Raw genomic sequence first — 19,674 nt, forward strand, 5'->3', positions numbered from 1 at the left:
TCCAAATGATAATTTTTTTCTGGTCCACCAATAAAAGGCATCATATACCAGTGCCAGTTAACCAATACACCCAGATGTTTTCTGCTAGACCTTTCTAACGCTCGCTCTCGTATTCTATGGAGGTGTATGTAAGGCATAAAGACACATCCTGTATAGAACTATATTGTGGTTGCTATGGACATACCACAAATGTCAGTCGGTAGAATACCCGTAAAAAAAAACATTGACAACTGAAATGGACAGACTGTAGGCTGGGAATAATCTCCAGCTTGGATAACATAATTAACCGGATATAACAACGGTCACTGGCTGATTAAATCTGACGTGCGGCATCTTCATAAGACAACGGACATTGTTGACATGTGGTAAGGTTCACACTCTGTTTACGTCTCTCGTATGGCGTATACGTCGGGAAAGCTTCCATAGGGGACCATTAGTCAGAAGGCAAAAAAAAAGTGTGTCTTTTCCAATTCTGTCTAGGGTTGTCACGATACCAGAATTTGGACTTCGATACCGATACTCGATACCAAAATGATACTTTGCCAACAATAAAAAATGTGAGGCACGTGGTGTGATGAATATTGTCCACAGTCATAGTGGACAACATTGGGTTAGTTTGTGAGGTACATGATGGGGTTAATTACCATTAATGTGAGGCACGTGGGGGTTCAAAATTCAAACCTTGTGCCTCACATTAATAAGTGAAAGAAAGCAGTTTTCATTTTATAACAGCGTAATCATAAATGAGGCTATAAATTTGTTATTACGGTCGCGCCGATACTGAATGTGTATATTTTATGTAGAGACCTATTTTAATGTTTATTGTAAAAAGGGTGTGTATTTTTTTTGTAATATTTAACATAACTATTTTTTGTTAGTTTTTTTTTTTTTTTAAACTTTAATGTACTGGCATATAGTAATATGCCAGTACATTAGCCGGTGTACGGAAGGTACACAGGCAGTTGTGAGGACATACCTTAGTATGCCCTAACAGGAAATATCAATGGACCCTGGGCTGTCTGCCCATATACGGTATGTTCTTCGATCGCATCACAGGGATTCCCCGTGATGCGATCCAAAGGGCACCCCTTCTCATTTTCCCCTCGAATGCTGCGGTCACCTTTGATCACAGCATTCAGGGGAATAGAGGATGAGATGTTTATCTGATCTCCACCGTTAGAGTGGGGCTGCAGCTGTGTAGTACAGGGATTGCCCCTCTACTGACAATAAGTTTGCCCGCGCGATCAGTATGAGGGGGTGTTTTGTAGTGGGCCCACCACGTTATGTCATCAGTGCCAGCAATCATTAGTGCAGCACTGGTCACATCACATCACGCTGACCGTGCACAAACACACACACTTGTCAGAAGACTCAGGAGCAGAACAATGTCTGTATCACACAGCCGCAGCCCCGCTCGAACAACATTCATGTGTTACTATACTTAGCTGTGCGGCTGCACATCTTAGTATCAATATACATGAATTACCAGTATTGAACCGTTTGAGGGAGCACAATATCGAAACAGTATTGAAATTTTGATGCATCGTGCAACCCCAATTCCGTCTGGTCGGTATAGGTCAGTATACTGAAAAAAAATGAAGTATGGAATAGTGTAATAGACTATAATATTCCATCCTGTAAAAAACATATCCTTTATTGGGCATTCATCCCTATAGAGTATCCATTTTAATGGCATCCATTACCCATAGGCTATAATGGCCTCTGTTTAACCCCTTTAGGACGCAGTCTGTTTTGTCCTTGTGGCATAGCCGATTTTTTCAAATCTGTCACTTTATGTGGTAATAACTTGGGAATGCTTTTACCTATCCAAGCGATTGAGATTTTCTCATGACATATTGTACTTTATGATAGTGGAAAAATTAGGTCGATAAATTTAATATTTATTAGTGTAAAACACCAAAATTTAGAGAAAATTAGCAAAAAGTTGCATTTTTCTAAATTTAAGTTTATCTGCTTGTAAAACAGATATTAAAACCACAAAAAAGTTACTAGTTAACATTTCCCATGTTCGTTTTTTGAATGTCCTTTTATTTTTCTAGGATGTTACAAGGCTTAGAACTTTAGCAGCAATTTCTCACATTTTCAAGAAAATTTCAAAAGGCCATTTTTACAGGTACCAGTTTAGTTGTGAAGTGGTCTTGAGGGCCTTATATATTAGAATCCCACAATAAATCACCCCATTTTAAAAACTGCACCCCTCAAAGTATTCAAAACAGCATTCAGAAATTTTAACCCTTTAGGCGTGTCACAGGAAATAAAGCAAAGTAGAGGGGAAATATACAAATAAATTTTTTGGGCCGAAATTCAGTTGTAATAAAAAAAAAACATTCTGTACCACAGAAGGTTTTACTAGAGAAACGTAACTCAATATTTATTGCCTAGATTCTGCAGTTTTTAGGAGTATCCAACATGTCGCCCTAGTGTGGTAATGGACTGAAACACCGGCCTCAGAATCAAAGGAGCACCTAGTGGATTTTGGAGTCTGCTTTTTTTTAGATTAGATTTTAGGCACCATGTCAGGTTTGAAGAGGTCTTGTGGTGCCAAAACAGTGGAAACACCCCAAAAGTGACCCCATTTTGGAAACTACACCCCTCAAGGAATTTATCCAGGGGTATAGTTAGCATTTTGACCCCACAGGTAATTTGCTATATTTATTGGAGTTAGTCTGTGAAAATGAAAATCTACTTTATTTCTGAAAAAACAGACATAGACGCGGTGATACCAAAATGTGTACTGTTATTATAGGAAAAAAATGAAAACGTTAAATAAAGAGACTTATTATAGGGGGAAATGTATTTATTTTTTTTTACACTTTTGTAAAACATTTTTAACAACTTTTTTTTTTATTTTTTCTTTACTTTTTACACTTTTTTTTACCTGCAGCTCTGATCGCTGCTAGAATACATTACAATATCAAGGTAGTGTAACGTATTCCAACTGTCAGTGTGACGTCACAGTCACTCTGACAGGAAGTCTACGAGGACCAGCCAGAGGCTGGTCCTCATAGGCTTCCATACATGGCAGACCCAGACGCCGTTGTCTGGCCCCCGGGTGCCATCACAAGCATCAGCAGCCCCCACAAATGCACGGGGGATGCTGATGTGCTACAAACCCCCTAAATGCGGCGATTGCAATCGAGCGCCACATTTAACGGGTTAATTGCCGAAATTAGTGGAGATGAGCCGTTGATCGGAAACAGTGGAGTGTCAGCTGTCGGGGACAGCTGACATCTCGCTTCCTGATGCACACGGTCGTTGACACGGTCACCGACAGTGTGCATCGGGAACGACACCGACTTCCTGTCACTGACAGGAAGTCTATCAGGAGGCTGGTCCTGATAGGCTTCTGTACATGGCAGACACGGAGGCCATTGCTTGGCCTCCGGTCGCCATGCTAGCCATCTGCAAACCTCACGATTTCATTGTGAGGTCTGCCGATGTGCTAGAAACCCCTAAAATGTGGCGAATGCAATCGATCATCGTCGACAGCGTGCACCGAGAACCGCGCAGTAACTGTACGTCCTGGTGCGCTAAGACACTGGCCAGCCGGACATACATTTGCGTTGTGGTGCTCCTAGGGGTTAAAGGATAAGTCATTAAAAAGCTCACAATTCATCCATTAAAAACTTCTCATATTAGTCTATGAAATGGATCAAAGTGGTACAAATGTCTGGCTGTGATATAGACAATGAAACCTACCTATGTATCTGAAAAAGAAGAAGAAGGATAGGATGCCCAGCAGATATATATATAATTACAAATCTCATTATTTAAACAGTAATATCAAAAAGAACATTTTTAAAAAAAAATAGTGTGAGAGCAAGAAGGGACATAGCCCTAAGGCCCCATGCACATGAACGTGCTTTTGTGGCGGCAATTTCCCCGAAAATCCACGGGAGAATTGCGGCCCCATTCATTCCTATGGGGCCATGAACATGACCGTGGTTTTCGCATGCCCCCAGAGCCCGGACCGCAGAAAGAACGGGCAAGCCTTATTACGGCTGTGTTCTGCGTTTCCGGGATCATTGAAAATAATGGCCGCGGCCATGCGCACGGCCAGCGATTTGCAGGCGGCTCGCGGCTGTCACTCCGTGGCCGGCCGATCCGAAAATCACAGCCGTGCACATGGCTACCGACGTGTGCATGAGGCCAAAGAACACAGACATTTGATACAGCTCGTCAACCCAAAACAAAAAATAAAATTGTAAAACAGTGCACACATACATACATACATACCAGTTATAACAAATCTAGGTAAGTAAGTATAATAGATCAAACAAATTATAAAGTATGCACAAAAAGTAGAAATCCACTGACCAAGGATAACAGACAAGACTCATGGACAGACAGTGTATTATAAAATGACAGATGGTCCAAAAAAAGAATCAATCTAATATTACCAAAACACATGCGACCAGTCTGCAATGCCAGGTCAAGAGGATGCAATAGTTCAAAGTTACCCAAAAATATATGGAGTATGTAAATATGTATAACTCTGAGCTTTGCGTAACACCAGGCAGAAAGATCACACAGGGTCTAAACATACCATTGGCCATGGAGGAAACCTAGGAAGGGGAGAGTGTAGCAAAAGCACACCTCCACGTGCCTTTCACCTATGGCTTTGTCGAAGCCATTGGCGAAACGCGCAGAGGCGTGCTTTTGCTATCTTCTTGCTCTCATACTATTTTATTGTGCTTTATGATATTACTGTCTGATGAAATTTAATTAAATACATCTGCTGGGCATTCTATCCTTTTTCGGATACATAAGTAGGTTTCGCCGTTTGCTTATGAAGGGTTACCAAGTAACTGATGGATACAAGTTCAATTACATATATCCCCTGCTGGGTCAAAAAATAGCGACACTACGTCACCACTATAACCCCATCCCCCTTCCATGCCAGCTGAGCCACGTCAGAGCACAAGCCACGCCCTGCTGCTGCTGAATGGACACAAAAGGGGGGTGTGCGAGTGATGTGGGAGTGTAATTTAGGGTATTTAAAAGCGGAAACGCTGAGAGATCGTGGCCATTGCCAATCTTGAATGCATCCCATCATAATATCAGTTTGCTTCCTGATGAGCCAGCGAAAATTACTGGCGAAACATGTTGAAGCTAAATTATAGGGATATATACACACACAATACAGAACTCAGACTCAAATCCACCAGGGGGTCGCTCTTTTCAGAGCACTTGAATAGCCTTTGGTTGGTTACTATCAGGGACAGTGCTTCTACAGGTGCAAGCGAGTCTCCAATAGCCTAAAATCTATAGGGCGGACACTTAGGAGGATAAATACCATTCTGCCTGAGAGCTAACTGAATGATCGGGCATACTAGGTTTAAAGATTTAGTATCAAGTATTGCAATACTTATTTTTTTGAATCTTCGGTACATCCTGATTTACCTAAGGGGGAGTTCACACAGTTTTTTGACGCGGAAACCGCGCCAAAAATGCCCTTCATTGATTTCAATGGGAGGCAGAGGCGTTTTTTTCCCCGCGAGCAGAGAAAACCGGCTCGCGGGAAAAAGGGACATGCCCTAGCTTCAGGTGTTTACGCCTCTGACCTCCCATTGACATCAATGGGAGGAAGAGAAAGCGTATTTTGCTGCGTTTTTTACCCGCGGCGCTCAATGGCGGCGGGCGAAAAACGCAGCAAAAAATGCCACGAAAAATCAGCGTGCAGGCAGAGCAAAATCGGTCTCAAAATTCCAAATGGAATATTGAGGCAGATTTTCCTCCTGTAAAAAAAAAGTGTGAATCCAGCCTAACATTATTCAACAAAACACCAATATCAGTTTTTTTTTTTCACATTTTATTTATGGTTTAAAGAGGCTCTGTCACCAGATAAGTGCCCTGTCTCCTACATAATCTGATCGGCGCTGTAATGTAGATAACAGCAGTGGTTTTTATTTTGAAAAACGATCATTTTTGCGCAAGTTATGAGCAATTTTAGATTTCGTTTCTTAAAGACCAACTGGGCGTGTTTTTACTTTTTTCCAACTGGCCGTTGTACAGAGGAGTGTCTGACCAATCAGTGACTAATCAGCCTCATATACTTCTCATTGTTCCAGCCTAGCATGATCCACAGCACAGTGTGATTGTACAGTGAAAGAAGCTGGGCTGGAACAATGAGAAGTGTAGGACACTGATTGGTCACTGATTGGTCAGCGTCATAGTCATACACTCCTCTGTACAACGCCCAGTTGGTAAAAAGTAAAAACAGGCCCAGTTGTCTATTGAGAAACTCATTAGCATAAATCTAAACTAGCTCATAACTTGCTCAAAAATGATCGTTTTTCAAAATAAAAACCACTGCTGTTATCCACATTACAGTGCCGATCAGATTGTGTAGGAGATAGAGCACTTATAATGTGGTGACAGAGCCTCTTTAACCCCTTAATGACCGGGCCTGAAAAGACGTTAATGACCAGCTCAATTTTTCAGTTTTTACCTCTGCATTTCAGCAGCCATAACTTTTTTATTTTTTCATTGACGTGGCTGTATCAGGCCTTGTTTTATGCAAGAAAAATAGTATTTTTTTCCCCACAGTTTGGTGGTAAAAAAAAAATTTTTTACGCCGTTAATATAGGAAAAAGCGATTCTCGGAATAGTTTTTTTTGTTTATTTTTTATCCCGTTCACGTTTCACGCTAAATAACCCATTAGATTAATTCTTCAGGTTATTACGGTCGTGTAGATACCTAATATGCGTAGGTTTTTTGTTTTTATTTAGTGTAGGGGCAATAAAATGTATTTTATGCAAAATAAAGACTTTTTATTTATTTATTTGTTTTGTTACTTTTTTTTTTTAATCCCATCAAGGGATAACTTTATTTTTTACTTGCAATGTATTAGCATACTTCTGTACGCTAATACATTACACTGTGTCACTATGACACAGGCTGCTGATCGGGCAGCACATAGTGTGCCCGAACAGCAGGCACACGGAACAGACAGCCTTGGGGTCCTTTGTAGGTCCCCAGGGCTGACTGCAGAGGGATTCCCCGGTGTTTGATCGCATCACTGGAATCCCGGTGATGAGATGAAAGAGGGGAATTCCCTTTGATCATGCCGTGGTCACGGACCGCGGTAATCAAAGAGTTAAACAGCTGGGGCTGGAATGTTTGTCGACCCCAGCTGTGTTCAGGAGGCTGCTCTAAGATCAGGAGCTGTTAGTTACAGCTCCTGCTTAGAGGATGAGCGCTCACATGAGCACTCATCAGCCTGATCTGCAGCGACGCCAAAAGACGTCTCTGTAGATTAAGCACCCGCACCGCCTGACGTCAAAAGACAGTGGGCGGTCGGGAAGGTGTTAATAAAAGTAACATTTTAAGAGGGGCTTTCCCTGCCATTAGTAAATCCTTGTTTATGAAGGGCCCTCTATGATTGAGTTAGAGGTAATTTGTAGGTTTTGCGATAGACAATTTATGTACACCTATGATCCTATATGAGTGTGGACGATTCCTTTATGACAATTAGAGGTCACTTATTCGTATCACGACAACCTAAAAACTTTGAACATGATATTAATTGAAATTACAATTGTGGCGATGGTCTATTGACTCTGGATGTAAAAGGCTTTATACACCTTTGAGGGGCATATTTTTTTTTTAAATAAACAGGTCAGTCTGTGTGTTTGTTGTAACGTTATAATTAGTTTTTATTAAAAATTTGTCTTACTTTGAGATATCTGATTGAGTATCTTTCATTTTGATCTGAATCCGCCAGTCCTGCGTGTCTCTGACAAACATGATCCACCTGTAATTCATCACATCTACAGGTCCTTCTCAATGAATTAGAATATCAAAAAGTTAATTTGATTAAACAATTCAATATGTGAAACTCACATTATATAGATTCATTACACACAGAGTGATCTATTTCCAGCATTTTTTTCTTTTAATGTTGATGATTATGACTAACAGTTAATGAAAACCCACAATTTAGTCCCTCAGAAATTTGAATATTGGGTAAAAGTTGAAGATTGTAGGCTCACAGTGTCACTCTAATCAGCTAATCAACACAAACCACCTGCAAAGGTTTCCTAAGCCTTTCAATGGTCCAACAGTCTGGTCCAGTAGGCTACACAATCATGGGGAAGACTGCTGACTCGACAGTTGTCCAGAAGATCGTCATTGACACCCTCCACAAGGAGGGTAAGCCACATAATGACATTGCTAAAGAAGCTGGCTGTTCACAGAGTGCTGTATCCAAGCATATTAATGGAAAGTTGAGGGGAAGGAAAAAGTGTGGTAGAAAAAGGTACACAAGCAACAGGGATAACTGCAGCCTTGAAGGGATTGTCAAGAAAAGGCCATTCAAGAATCTGGGGGAAATTCACAAGGAGTGGATTGCGGCTGGAGTCATTGCATCAAGAGCCACCACACACATGGTATACAGGACATGGGCTACAACTGTCGCATTCCTTGTGTCAAGTGACTCACAGGGTTGCCAACCATCCGCAAACTTACGGACAGTCCGCAAAAATGTGTGGGTTTTTTTCTGCCGGACACAGAAAAAAAAAAAAAAAAAAAAAAAGAAAGGGGACCGTTCGGGATTTTTCTGAAGTCTCCCGGAAACTTTGCACAGCGAATGCACCAAAATGTACATGCACAGTGCAAAGGAATAGTAGGCTGCAGCCGGGCGTGTTTTCAGATTCCGCTTAACTTCTGCAGAATGGGAAAATATGCAGGCGGGCCGCTGTCAATTAAGGTCAGTGCCGGGAGTGGACCAACCAGTCACCAGACATGAGGTCAGGTGACTTGACTGGTCCACGCCTGTGCCGTCACCGACCCCAGTCAAAAGTGATCCTCTGCCGCATGACCACCTCCTCCTGATGGTGAGTCACGTCAGGCAGGGCAGAGAGTGGTAGCAGTAGTCAGTTTGCACTAAGTACGCTGTGCGGCGCTACTTAAAAAGGAAGGGGCGGCTGCATGTGGGACCATCTACATGTGTGTGGCGTAATCTGCAGGTGGCACGGTTACTGATGGGGCACTTTCCTTGTGTTGAGCACAGAGGGATCATTATTACGGTCTGGGGCACTGTGAATTATGAGTTTATTTAGAGGATGAGGTATAGGTGTGGAGGGTGCTGGAAAAGCGAGAAACCAACATGCCTTTGTATCAAATTTGTGGCTGGAAGTCGCCACAGTGGTCTGGGCCGGATGGAGAAAAAAAAAGGAAAAGGGAAACTGACCGACTAATCAGAGAATACATCACCTAAGTTAGCGGGGGAAAGCTACAAGAAGAGCTGTGACTGGCGAGTTACTCTAAGAAAACCCTGCAGTGCACAGGCAATGATTTTGTAATGTGTCCATAAAAATTTTGGTCTGTCTGAATTTTATCTCAGTTGTCCAGATATTTCTGGAGTGGAGGTTGGCAACCCTGGCAACCCATGAGACCACGTCAGAAGAGTCTTACCTAGGCTAAGGAGAAAAAGGACTGGTCTGCTGCTCAGTGGTCCAAAGTCCTGTTTTCAGATGAAAGTAAATTTTGCATTTCATTTGGGAAATCAAGGTCCCAGACTCTGGAGGAAGAGTGGAGAGACATCAATCCAAGTTGCTTGCGGTCCAGTGTGAAGTTTCCACAGTAAATTATGGTTTGGGGTGCCATGTCATCTGCTGGTGTTGGTCCACTGTGTAATATCAAGTCCAGAGTCAGCGCAGCCGTCTACCAGGAGATTTTGGAGCACTTCATGCTTCCCTCTGCTGACAAGCTTTATGGAGATGCTGATTTCGTTTCCAGAGGACTTGGCACCTGCCCCACACTGCCAAAAGTACCAATATCTGGTTTAATAACGACAGTATCACTGTGCTTGATTGGCCAGCAAACTCACCTGACCTAAACCACATAGAGAATCTATAGGGTATTGTCAAGAGGAAGATGCGACACCAGACCCAACAATGCAGACGAGCTGAAGGCCGCTATCAAAGCAACCTGGGCTTCCATAACACCTCAGCAGTGCCACAGGCTGATCACCAACATGCCACGACGCATTGCTGCAGTAATTCATGCAAAACGAGCCCCGACCAAGTATTGAGGGCATATACTGTACATACTTTTCACTAGGACAACATTTCGGCATTAAAAAGTCATGAAATTGGGCTTATATAATCTAATTTTCTGAGACACTACATTTTGGGTTTTCATTAACTGTTAGCCATAATCATCAGCATTAAAAGAAAATAATGCTGGAAATAGATCACTCCGTGTGTAATGAATCTATATAATATATGAGTTTCACTTTTTGAATGGAATTACTGAAACAAAATTACCTTTTTGATAATTCATTGAGAAGGACCTGTAATTTATGAAATTAGATGTGACCGATTACAGGTGGATCTGCGTGTCAGAGACACGCAGGACCCACAGACACTGAACCCCACAGTCCCACGGACCTGGCGGGAACAGGATTTCGCACTACATAGAGCTGCTCTGTATAGATAATACATAGCAGCGGTATCTCAAAAAGTATAACAAATTTGTAATAAAAACTAAGGCCTCATGCACACGACCGTAGCCATGTGCACGGCCGTGATTTCCGGGTCGGCCGGCCACGGAGTGACAGCCAGCGAGCTGCCCGCAAATCGCGGGCTGTGCACATGGCCGCGGCCATTATTTTCAATGAGCCCGGACCACAGAACACGGCCGTAATAAGGCTTGCCCGTTCTTTCTGCAGTCTGGGCTCCGGGGCCATGCACATGACCGTGGTTTTCACGGTCCGTGCATGGCCCCATAGGAATGAATGGGGCCGCAATTCTCCCGTGGTTTTTCGGAGGAATTGCGGCCGCAAAAGCACGTTCATGGGGTCTTAATTATAAAGTTACACCAAAAACACTGTCTGACCTGTTTATTAAAATAAAAACATAATATGCCCATCAAAGGTTTACATAGCCTTTAAAAATATAGTAACAGATTGTTTATACCTCTCAAATTCAATGCCATTCTTGCTTACATTGGCAGGCTGCCATTCTCTGGCCACAGACGTCACCATGGGAACGGTGCCCAGTTTAAAAAGCAAGTGCATTACGGTTTAAGGGTATGTTCACACGGCCTATTTACGGACGTAATTCGGGCGTTTTTGCCCCGAATTACGTCTGAAAATAGCGCCTCAATAGCGCTGACAAACATCTGCCCATTGAAAGCAATGGGCAGACGTTTGTCTGTTCACACGAGGCGTATATTTACGCGCTGCTATCAAATTACGGCGCGTAAATAGACGCCCGCGTCAAAGAAGGGACCTGTCACTTCTTTGGCCGTAATTGGAGCCGTTATTCATTGACTCCAATGAATAGCAGCGCTAATTACGACCGTAATGGACGCGGCGTTCAAGCGCCTGCACATGCCGGTACGGCTGAAATTACGGGGATGTTTTCAGGCTGAAACATCCCCGTAATTTCAGCCGTTACGGACGCCCTCGTGTGAACATACCCTAATAGTGATTTGGATCCTGTTGGGGGTTATTTTTATAAAGGTCTGAAAACCCTTTCAGCGGGAGGGAACCCCTTCCTTAGGTAACGCATACTTGGACCAAATGAGGTCTTCCCAATCTGGAGGATAACGTAAGCTCATAACCTGGAATACTGTCCACCGGCTTTTCTGCATGGTTCACTCTTATATTTAGGATGGGCATTACTGTCCTACAGGGCTAACCAGATGTGTATAGTCGACTTATCGGAAATCAGATGTTCCTGTTCATTACGAATCCATTGTAACATACAGGGAAAAAACTGGGGGCTATTTGCTCTTATAGCGCACTCAGAATTAAAGCAATGGAAGAAAATAGCCAGCTCTGCCACCGCTAGACACAGAACACACCTTTCCGATGATGTAATGCAAAAACATCAAGCCTTTCTTGAGCTTTGCTTAGGACGGGTAAATTTGGCTTAGGCCCAATACACACAGAGTTTTTTTGTCGATCTTGACGCGAAAACCGCGTCGGAATCAGTTTAAAAAAAAAGGCCGAAACCGCCTCTCATTGATTTCAATGGGAAACGGAGGAGTTTTCTTCCTGAGCGGCTTTTAGGCGCTTGTGGGAAAGAAAAGCGGCATGTCCTTCCTTACCGCGGTTTCGCCTCTGACCTCCAATTGAAATCAATGGGAGGCAGAAAAAGCGTTTGATCAATGGCAGGGGGCGAAAGACGTGGCAAGAAAGTACAGGCGGGTTGAAATCTGATTTTTGAACAGTGCCTTAAAAAAAAAAAAAAAAAAAAAGACTCCTGGAGAAGTTAAGGGACAGATGCCTCGAAGATGATAACAGCCCAAGGGAGGCCATAAGGACACTCTTTTTGCCTCGGTCGGGCTAATGTAGCCCTAGGGACACATTTAGGCCTTATTCACACGAACGTGTATTACGTCCGTGCTACGTGCGTGGGAATCACGAGCGTCGCACGGACTTATGTAGGTCAATGGGGCCGTTCTGATGACAGGTTGTGATTTTCACGCAACGTATGTCCGCTAAGTAAAATGCACGACATGTCCTATACTCGCCCGTGTTTCGCGCAGCATGCACCCATCAAAGTCAATGGGTGCGTGCAAATCGCACTCGGCACCACTTCGAGGTGCCGCGCGGGATTCGCGCTACAGTAGTAAAAGAAATGAATGAAAACAGAAAGGCACCTCCTGCTTTTCTGTTTGTAAACATAAAACAGAGTGTCATAATGATGCCGGCTGCGTGATTTTATTTAAATCACGCAGCCACGCACCATATACAGATGCCACACTGAACTTTTGCGCACGCAAAACGCAGCGTTTTTTGCGAGCGCAAAACGGACACGTTTGTGTGAATAAGGCCTTAGGCTAAATGCACACATTGCGGATTTTGCTGCGGAGAATACGCACCAGAACTGCAGCAATACGCAGGAAATAACCACACCTAATCGAACGTTTTTCGGTGCGGTTCTTACATTTTGTTGCATTTTTTGGAACGTTATCATGCTGAGGATTTTGGTGCGATTTTCCAGCACAATAGGCAGATACAATTCGCATGTGGAAATGCAAGATGAATTGACATGCTGTGGATCTTAAAATCTGCCCCGCTAGTCAATTTACGTGCGGATAAATACCGCAGCGTGTACATGAGATTTATTGGAATCTCATTGACTATGCTGGTACTGTATTACGCTGGGGTTTTGCCGCGAGCAAATACGCGCTGCAAAAACCGCACGTAACACGCGTGCCTTAAAGTCTACACTGGAAGCTTTTCTGACATACACGCTAAACACAGTTCAAGAAGGGAGATGTTAAAGCAACCAAGATAGACACGTTTACCAAAAACCCCATCATAAAGAAACACCTAACCCGCTGCACACCCCAAACGCTTTCCTACCTCGCCCACACATGCACACTAAGGTTTGGTTCACACTGCGTTTTTGTTGCATTTTTAACATGCTTTTTTGTGTGAGGGGTTTGGTAGATGAGACATGGGAGTTTACTCACAAAAACAAAATGTTAAAAATGCAACAAAAACAGAAAGTGTGATCCAAGTCTAATGCTGGCATCTGGGGTGTAATGTGTATGGGCAGCTTTAGGCCAAGTTCACACACACAGTTTTGATGCTGTTTTTTGGCTCAGGTTTTTTAGTCAAACACAGGAGTGGATTAAAAAAAAAAAAAAAAAAAAAAAAAAAAAAAGTAGATGCATTAGTCCTCTATTTATACATTTCCTTCCCTTAGGATCCACTTCTGGTTTGAGCTTAAAAAAAACTCTACCACAAAAACGGTGTGTGATCCTGGCCTTAGACCTTTACATGTCCTGGTAGCCAGTTTGAAAATGAGAAGCCATTTCTAAAGCCAAAGAAGTCAATGCTCCTATTACATATCTTTCTAGCCAAGAGGTTACAGAAAAGTGATACCTAATGTATTCATTTAAAGTAACTTCATTTGTAGTATATCCAAAACGTTTTAACATCCAGAATTTTGTTAGTCTCAAAGTATACGACGATACAATCCTGCTAGCCCAGCAAAATGATAAGTGGCCCATTATTAGATGGATATCAAAAACAAACAAGAGGACACCAAAGTGAAATAGGTACTTGAATATACGTTTTTTTTTAAAAGTCGCATCTGTCATAACATATTCCATAAGGTGACCTTAACTTGTAGTGGGGAGTAAAACTAAAAACCACCAATCTGATGGGAGGACCCCTTTACGCTAGATTTACATAAAACCTGGATAAACCATTAAAAGTCCTAAAATAGGCTGAATAAAAAATAAAAATATTCTCAAAACGATAATATCGCAGCACAAGATAGACCTAGGCATTTGCCACAGGGCTTGGGGGAGGGGGGGGGGGGACGGACTACATTTTGGATAAACCAGTTTTAGGCCGGATTCACACGAGCGTGTGCGTTTTGCGCGCGCAAAAAACACGGCGTTTTGCAGCACAAAACGTCCGTATCATCAGCAAATGATGCGTGGCTGTGTGATTTTCACGCAGCCGGCATCATTATGACACTCTGTTTTCACGTTTACAAACAGAAAAGCACGTGGTGCTTTTCTGTTTTCATTCATTTATTTATTTTACTATTGTTGCGCGAATCACGTGCGGCACCCGGAAGTGCTTCCGCGTGCCGAGCGCGATTTGCACGCACCCATTGACTTCAATAGGTGCGTGCTGCGTGAAACACAGACAAGTATAGGACAGGTCACGAGTTTCACGCAGCGCACATACGCTGCGTGAAATTCACCGACAGTCTGAACGGCCCCATTCATTAGCATAGGTCCGTGCGACGCGCGTGAAAATCACGCGCGTAGCACGGACGTAAAACACGTTCGTGTGAATAAGCCCTTATACTGTGACCGTCTCCCAATGGTCCAAATATACCTGCAGCGGGCCGGCACTGGGGGAGGGGAACCTAAGCTGTAGTGTAGAGTCCACCATCTACTCTCACCTAGTGGGGAACAATATTTTCCAGTCTTACATGAAATATTTAATCTCCGGCCTAGGGAAATATTCCGCTACCTACAACTTAATTACTTCCTTTCCGGCCTACTCAGTCTTGTGGCCATTTGAACAATGGTGCCGCCAAAATGCTCACTCCCCTGGAACTATTTCATTACTATATACAAACTTGACACATGCGCCCCATATACAACACTTTACTGATGTTACCCACTCGGAACCAGACCATGGCACTAGGCTAACTGATAAGGAGTAGGCCCATTTTGATCCTCTACTTCAGAGGATCCTACCTAACACACAGACACTTGCAAATAATTATAAAACGTTCCTGATAAGGTGGTATTTAATCCCAGCTGGGATTGCCAACTGCTCTCCTACCTCTTTTAGAGAATCCCATGCTTCAGCTGACATGCTTCATGTATGATGGCACTATTCGAAGACTTTGGATTAGGGTGAACTCCCTTATAATTTCAATCACTGGTGATATTGTCAAAAACCGCTGAAAAACCTTACTAAACAAATGAGACCTCCCCAAACTCTAATATTTTTTAGACCTGTGACCGCTAAACGTACCTTTGCCTATGCTTGGTAAATAGGGATGGAAATCTCAGCAGACAAAAGAAATCTGTGACGGTACATGGACAATGAGAATCTCACAGCTCTATTAAATTAGGTGGACAAGTCTGGGTACATCTGGGCCCCCTTAGCGGATTACAGTAGTCATGCCCTCTTTCCTACTCCTCCTATTCATCTTTTAGACAGAAATTTGACTAATTGATTTCCTCCAGCCTCATAAGTTAGCTTTCAAGAGTGGATACTTCCCATCTCTTCGGAAGCCCCCCCCCCCCCCCCACCTTGTGTTCACCTTCCCCTTTCTTTTGTTTCCCCCTTCCCACGAGCCCTACATGGACTATACTTCACCTGTGGTAGGTTCCCTTCCATTAACATATCGAGGCCCTATCAGTACATATGATTCAGTGCCCTAATTCATTCTCCCCAGGAACATACCCTATATATTCCATGGTTATCCCCCATGTTGGATCGGTCTGTATGACTCAGATATTATGGTCTTTACTAACCCTCGCACATTCACATTTGTAACCACAGCTAGAACACAAAACGTGTGTGGTGTTCAGGAAGCGCTGCTGGCTGAGGAGATTTACTGGCACCAGAAGACACTGGACAAGCTCTCACAATATGGTGAAAGAACGGATGATCGAGTGTGCAACGACAGGGTTTCTCGGCCGGGTGAAGGCCGTTCATAAATCGGCCGTCACACGTCTGCATTAGGAACAATAGACCCCTAATGGGGCTATTCACACGACCGATTTTTTTGACGGCCCGGGAAACCTGGCCGTCAAAAAATGGGACATGCCCTATTTTCAGCCGTTTACCTGGCTCCCATAGAAGTCTATGAGGCCGGGTAATACACGGCCATCACCGGCATGTGTCCCGAGTGATGGCCATGTATTCCGTCGATCGCGCTCTCTCTCCTCCTCACAGTGCATGTGAGGAGGAGGAGGGTCTTTTTTTGCTCCCTGTAGGAGTCGGAATCCCCAATCCCCGGCCGGGGATTGGGGATTCCGCTACAGGAGAAGTGAGTGACTACACTGTCCGTATATGGACACAGCGACGTCACTCACTTCTGAAGCGGAATCCCCGACCCTGTGGCCTGGGATTCCGCTACATGAGAAGTGAGTGACTACACTGTCCATATATGGACACAGCGACGTCACTCACTTCAGAAGCGGAATCCCCGACCCCGTGGCAGGGAATTCCGCTACATGAGAAGTGAGTGACTACACTGTCCATATATTGACACAGCAATGTCACTCACTTCTGAAGCGGAATTCCCGACCTGTGTGCGGGATTTCCTCTCCAGCAGAAGTCAGTGACTACACTGTCCATATATGCACATTGAAGTCAGTGACTTCTCCTAGAAAGGGGGGGAAGATGGGTGCAACCTACAGGGAGCTGGGTGGCATTATCTACAGAGCGCTGTGTGTGGCAACAAATGTAAATGAAATTCATCGGATTTTAAAATGGACTGGAAAAAAAAAAAAAAAAAGACAAAAAAAGGGGGATGCAAAACGGGTAAAAATCGGCCGTTAAAAAACAAAGCCCGGAACGGATGCAAACCGGCCGGGAAAAACGGCCGTTTTTATCGGCCGACACTCGGACCCTGTCGTGTGAATGAGGCCTAATTCACAGCACAATTCCACACAAGCAAACGTTTCCCGTTCAGCTCCGTTATAGAAACAATACGAAAAAAAAATGCGCAAGCAACGGATCGGTCTTATGATGGACACCAAAGGCCCCCGCCGGAACCTATTGCTTTCAGATTTCCATTACAGTATTTTACCAAAAAAAATAACTTTGCATGCTGTGCTGTTTTTCCAGTATTTTGAACCAGATCTACAACGGACGCTCCAAACAGCGGCTTCAACGTAAATGTGAACAGAGCCTTAGAGCAATTTTTATGCACAAGGGTCAGCTTCGCTCGAGTGCTGCTACTTTCATGAAACAAGCATAATACGGGCTCATTTTTGGAGCCATACGTCCAAAACATGTCATTTTTGTGCAAAATGACTGAAGTATTATGCATGAATTCCTCTGTCATATAGCATCCAATAGAAAATGATCGCTAGATCCTCCATTGTGTACATCAAACATCCATTCTCTTACACAGAAGACCAGAAGCGGTGATCTCCACCACACACCGGCTATATAGCGGTCCCAGAGGTACGTGGCAGCAGCGGACAAGGGTCTCCAAGCTGCAGGGAGACAGCACCCAGATTGTAGCAGGGGTGTGGTGGACGATCATTACTACAGGAGCGCGATCTTCTCCACAAGACTCCGTGTATATAAGGTTGAACGAAGGTCATAGGGAAACAAGCAGCATAAAACACATGTATGGGATGGCAGCATACAGATATGGTGCCAGGAGAACCTTTATTACCCAATAATCCATAGCCATACTGGAGTAGCTATTGGCAAGCGCAGCATCCACAATGCACACAATCATCATTTAATATATAGAGAATATCCCAGACTGGCACAGCACAATAAAGAGGGTATTTCTCTAGACTGGGTGGCATATCAGTAACACACAGGCCTGGTCTTTAAAGGCCTGTACTGTCCCTTTAAAAGCAGCCCAGGCTGTCTTACGCATTACATATAAATGAATGTATAAGGTGATCCAGCGTTTTTTACAATATAGCACTTATTAACCCTTCAGACCTCAATAATGGCCGATCTGAGTTAGCTTTAGACATATAGTAATGATGCTTACAGTCCAGGTGCTTCTTCTTGGGCCCCATCACCTCATGAGTGGTCGCCTTGCATACCGCCCTGGCCACGGCTGAGCCCGTCACACTGTACTGTGCGGCAGCGATGCGATCTGTCAGCGTCTGGCCCGACATCTTCTCTCCTGTCACAAGAAACAAATTCAACGTGAATGGAGCTGGTAACATCACCCTGCCGCGCAGCCACAGACATGTTCACACACAACTATGGACGAGCCACTAATATGGATGATCATGGAGAAACACAATCATCCTCTATGTATACTGCAAACCATAGAGCCGTCACCCCGCGGATACCACCTGACACCCCAGAAAAAATGACCTCTCCCGCTGTATATCTTCCTAACAATGCGGTTTATTCACCTGGTCGGTTTTCCTGTGGATCAAAACCCTCAGATGTACGGCGGCTGCAGAACCGAGCTCTTGTCCCTCACAATACAACACATCCTCCTCCTCCTCCTCCTCCCTGTTATCCTCCCTGGCAGCCTGGGATTAGAATATCACCGCCCCACCCCCCACCTGCACTCTCACATCGCTCCCTCTCAATTATTAAAGGGGGGAATTGCAGACTGATCCCCACACGATGCCCGGCTCCCCGATCTCCCAGTACTCGATAGCAGACCCCTGTAATGTAGCAAAACCATATATGAATAAATGACAAGCTGCACCCCTGCTTGCTGCTGCCATAGTGCATAATATTATACATATACTAGTCTATACATACATATAGTGCTAGATCCCTGGTATATGTATTATACTACAGTGTATATTACTAGCCATAGTGCTAGATCTCTGGTATATGTATTATACTACAGTGTATATTACTGGCCATAGTGCTAGATCCCTGGTATATGTATTATACTACTGTGTATATTACTGGCCATAGTGCTAGATCCCTGGTATATGTATTATACTACAGTATATATTACTGGCCATAGTGCTAGATCCCTGGTATGTGTATTATACTACAGTGTATATTACTATCCATAGTGCTAGATCCCTGGTATATGTATTATACTACAGTGTATATTACTGGCCATAGTGCTAGATCCCTGGTATATGTATCATACTACAGTGTATATTACTATCCATAGTGCTAGATCTCTGGTATATGTATTATACTACTGTGTATATTACTAGCCATAGTGCTAGATCCCTGGTATATTTATCATACTACAGTGTATATTACTAGCCATAGTGCTAGATCCCTGGTATATTTATCATACTACAGTGTATATTACTATCCATACTGCTAGATCCCTGGTATATGTATTATACTACAGTGTATATTACTGGCCATAGTGCTAGATCCCTGGTATATGTATTATACTACAGTATATATTACTATCCATAGTGCTAGATCCCTGGTATATGTATTATACTACAGTGTATATTACTGGCCATAGTGCTAGATCCCTGGTATATGTATCATACTACAGTATATATTA

General features: G+C 43.5%; 1 protein-coding gene across 1 annotated transcript in view; it reads right to left on the bottom strand.

Moving 5' to 3' along the window:
* The window catches only part of SNAP91 (synaptosome associated protein 91), a 142,236-nt gene extending 123,532 nt beyond the window's left edge, over positions 1 to 18,704 (bottom strand). The window contains exons 1-2 of the mRNA XM_075862088.1: positions 18,590 to 18,704; positions 18,214 to 18,351 (exon numbers count right to left, since the gene is read on the bottom strand). Coding sequence (XP_075718203.1) covers positions 18,214 to 18,343 — 130 coding nt within the window. The 5' untranslated portion in view covers positions 18,344 to 18,351; positions 18,590 to 18,704. The remainder of the gene's footprint in view (positions 1 to 18,213; positions 18,352 to 18,589) is intronic.
* Between the last annotated feature and the right edge of the window lie 970 nt (positions 18,705 to 19,674).

This window comes from Rhinoderma darwinii, chromosome 4, assembly GCF_050947455.1.
Source record: "Rhinoderma darwinii isolate aRhiDar2 chromosome 4, aRhiDar2.hap1, whole genome shotgun sequence".
In the NCBI taxonomy this organism is placed as follows: Eukaryota; Metazoa; Chordata; class Amphibia; order Anura; family Rhinodermatidae; genus Rhinoderma; species Rhinoderma darwinii.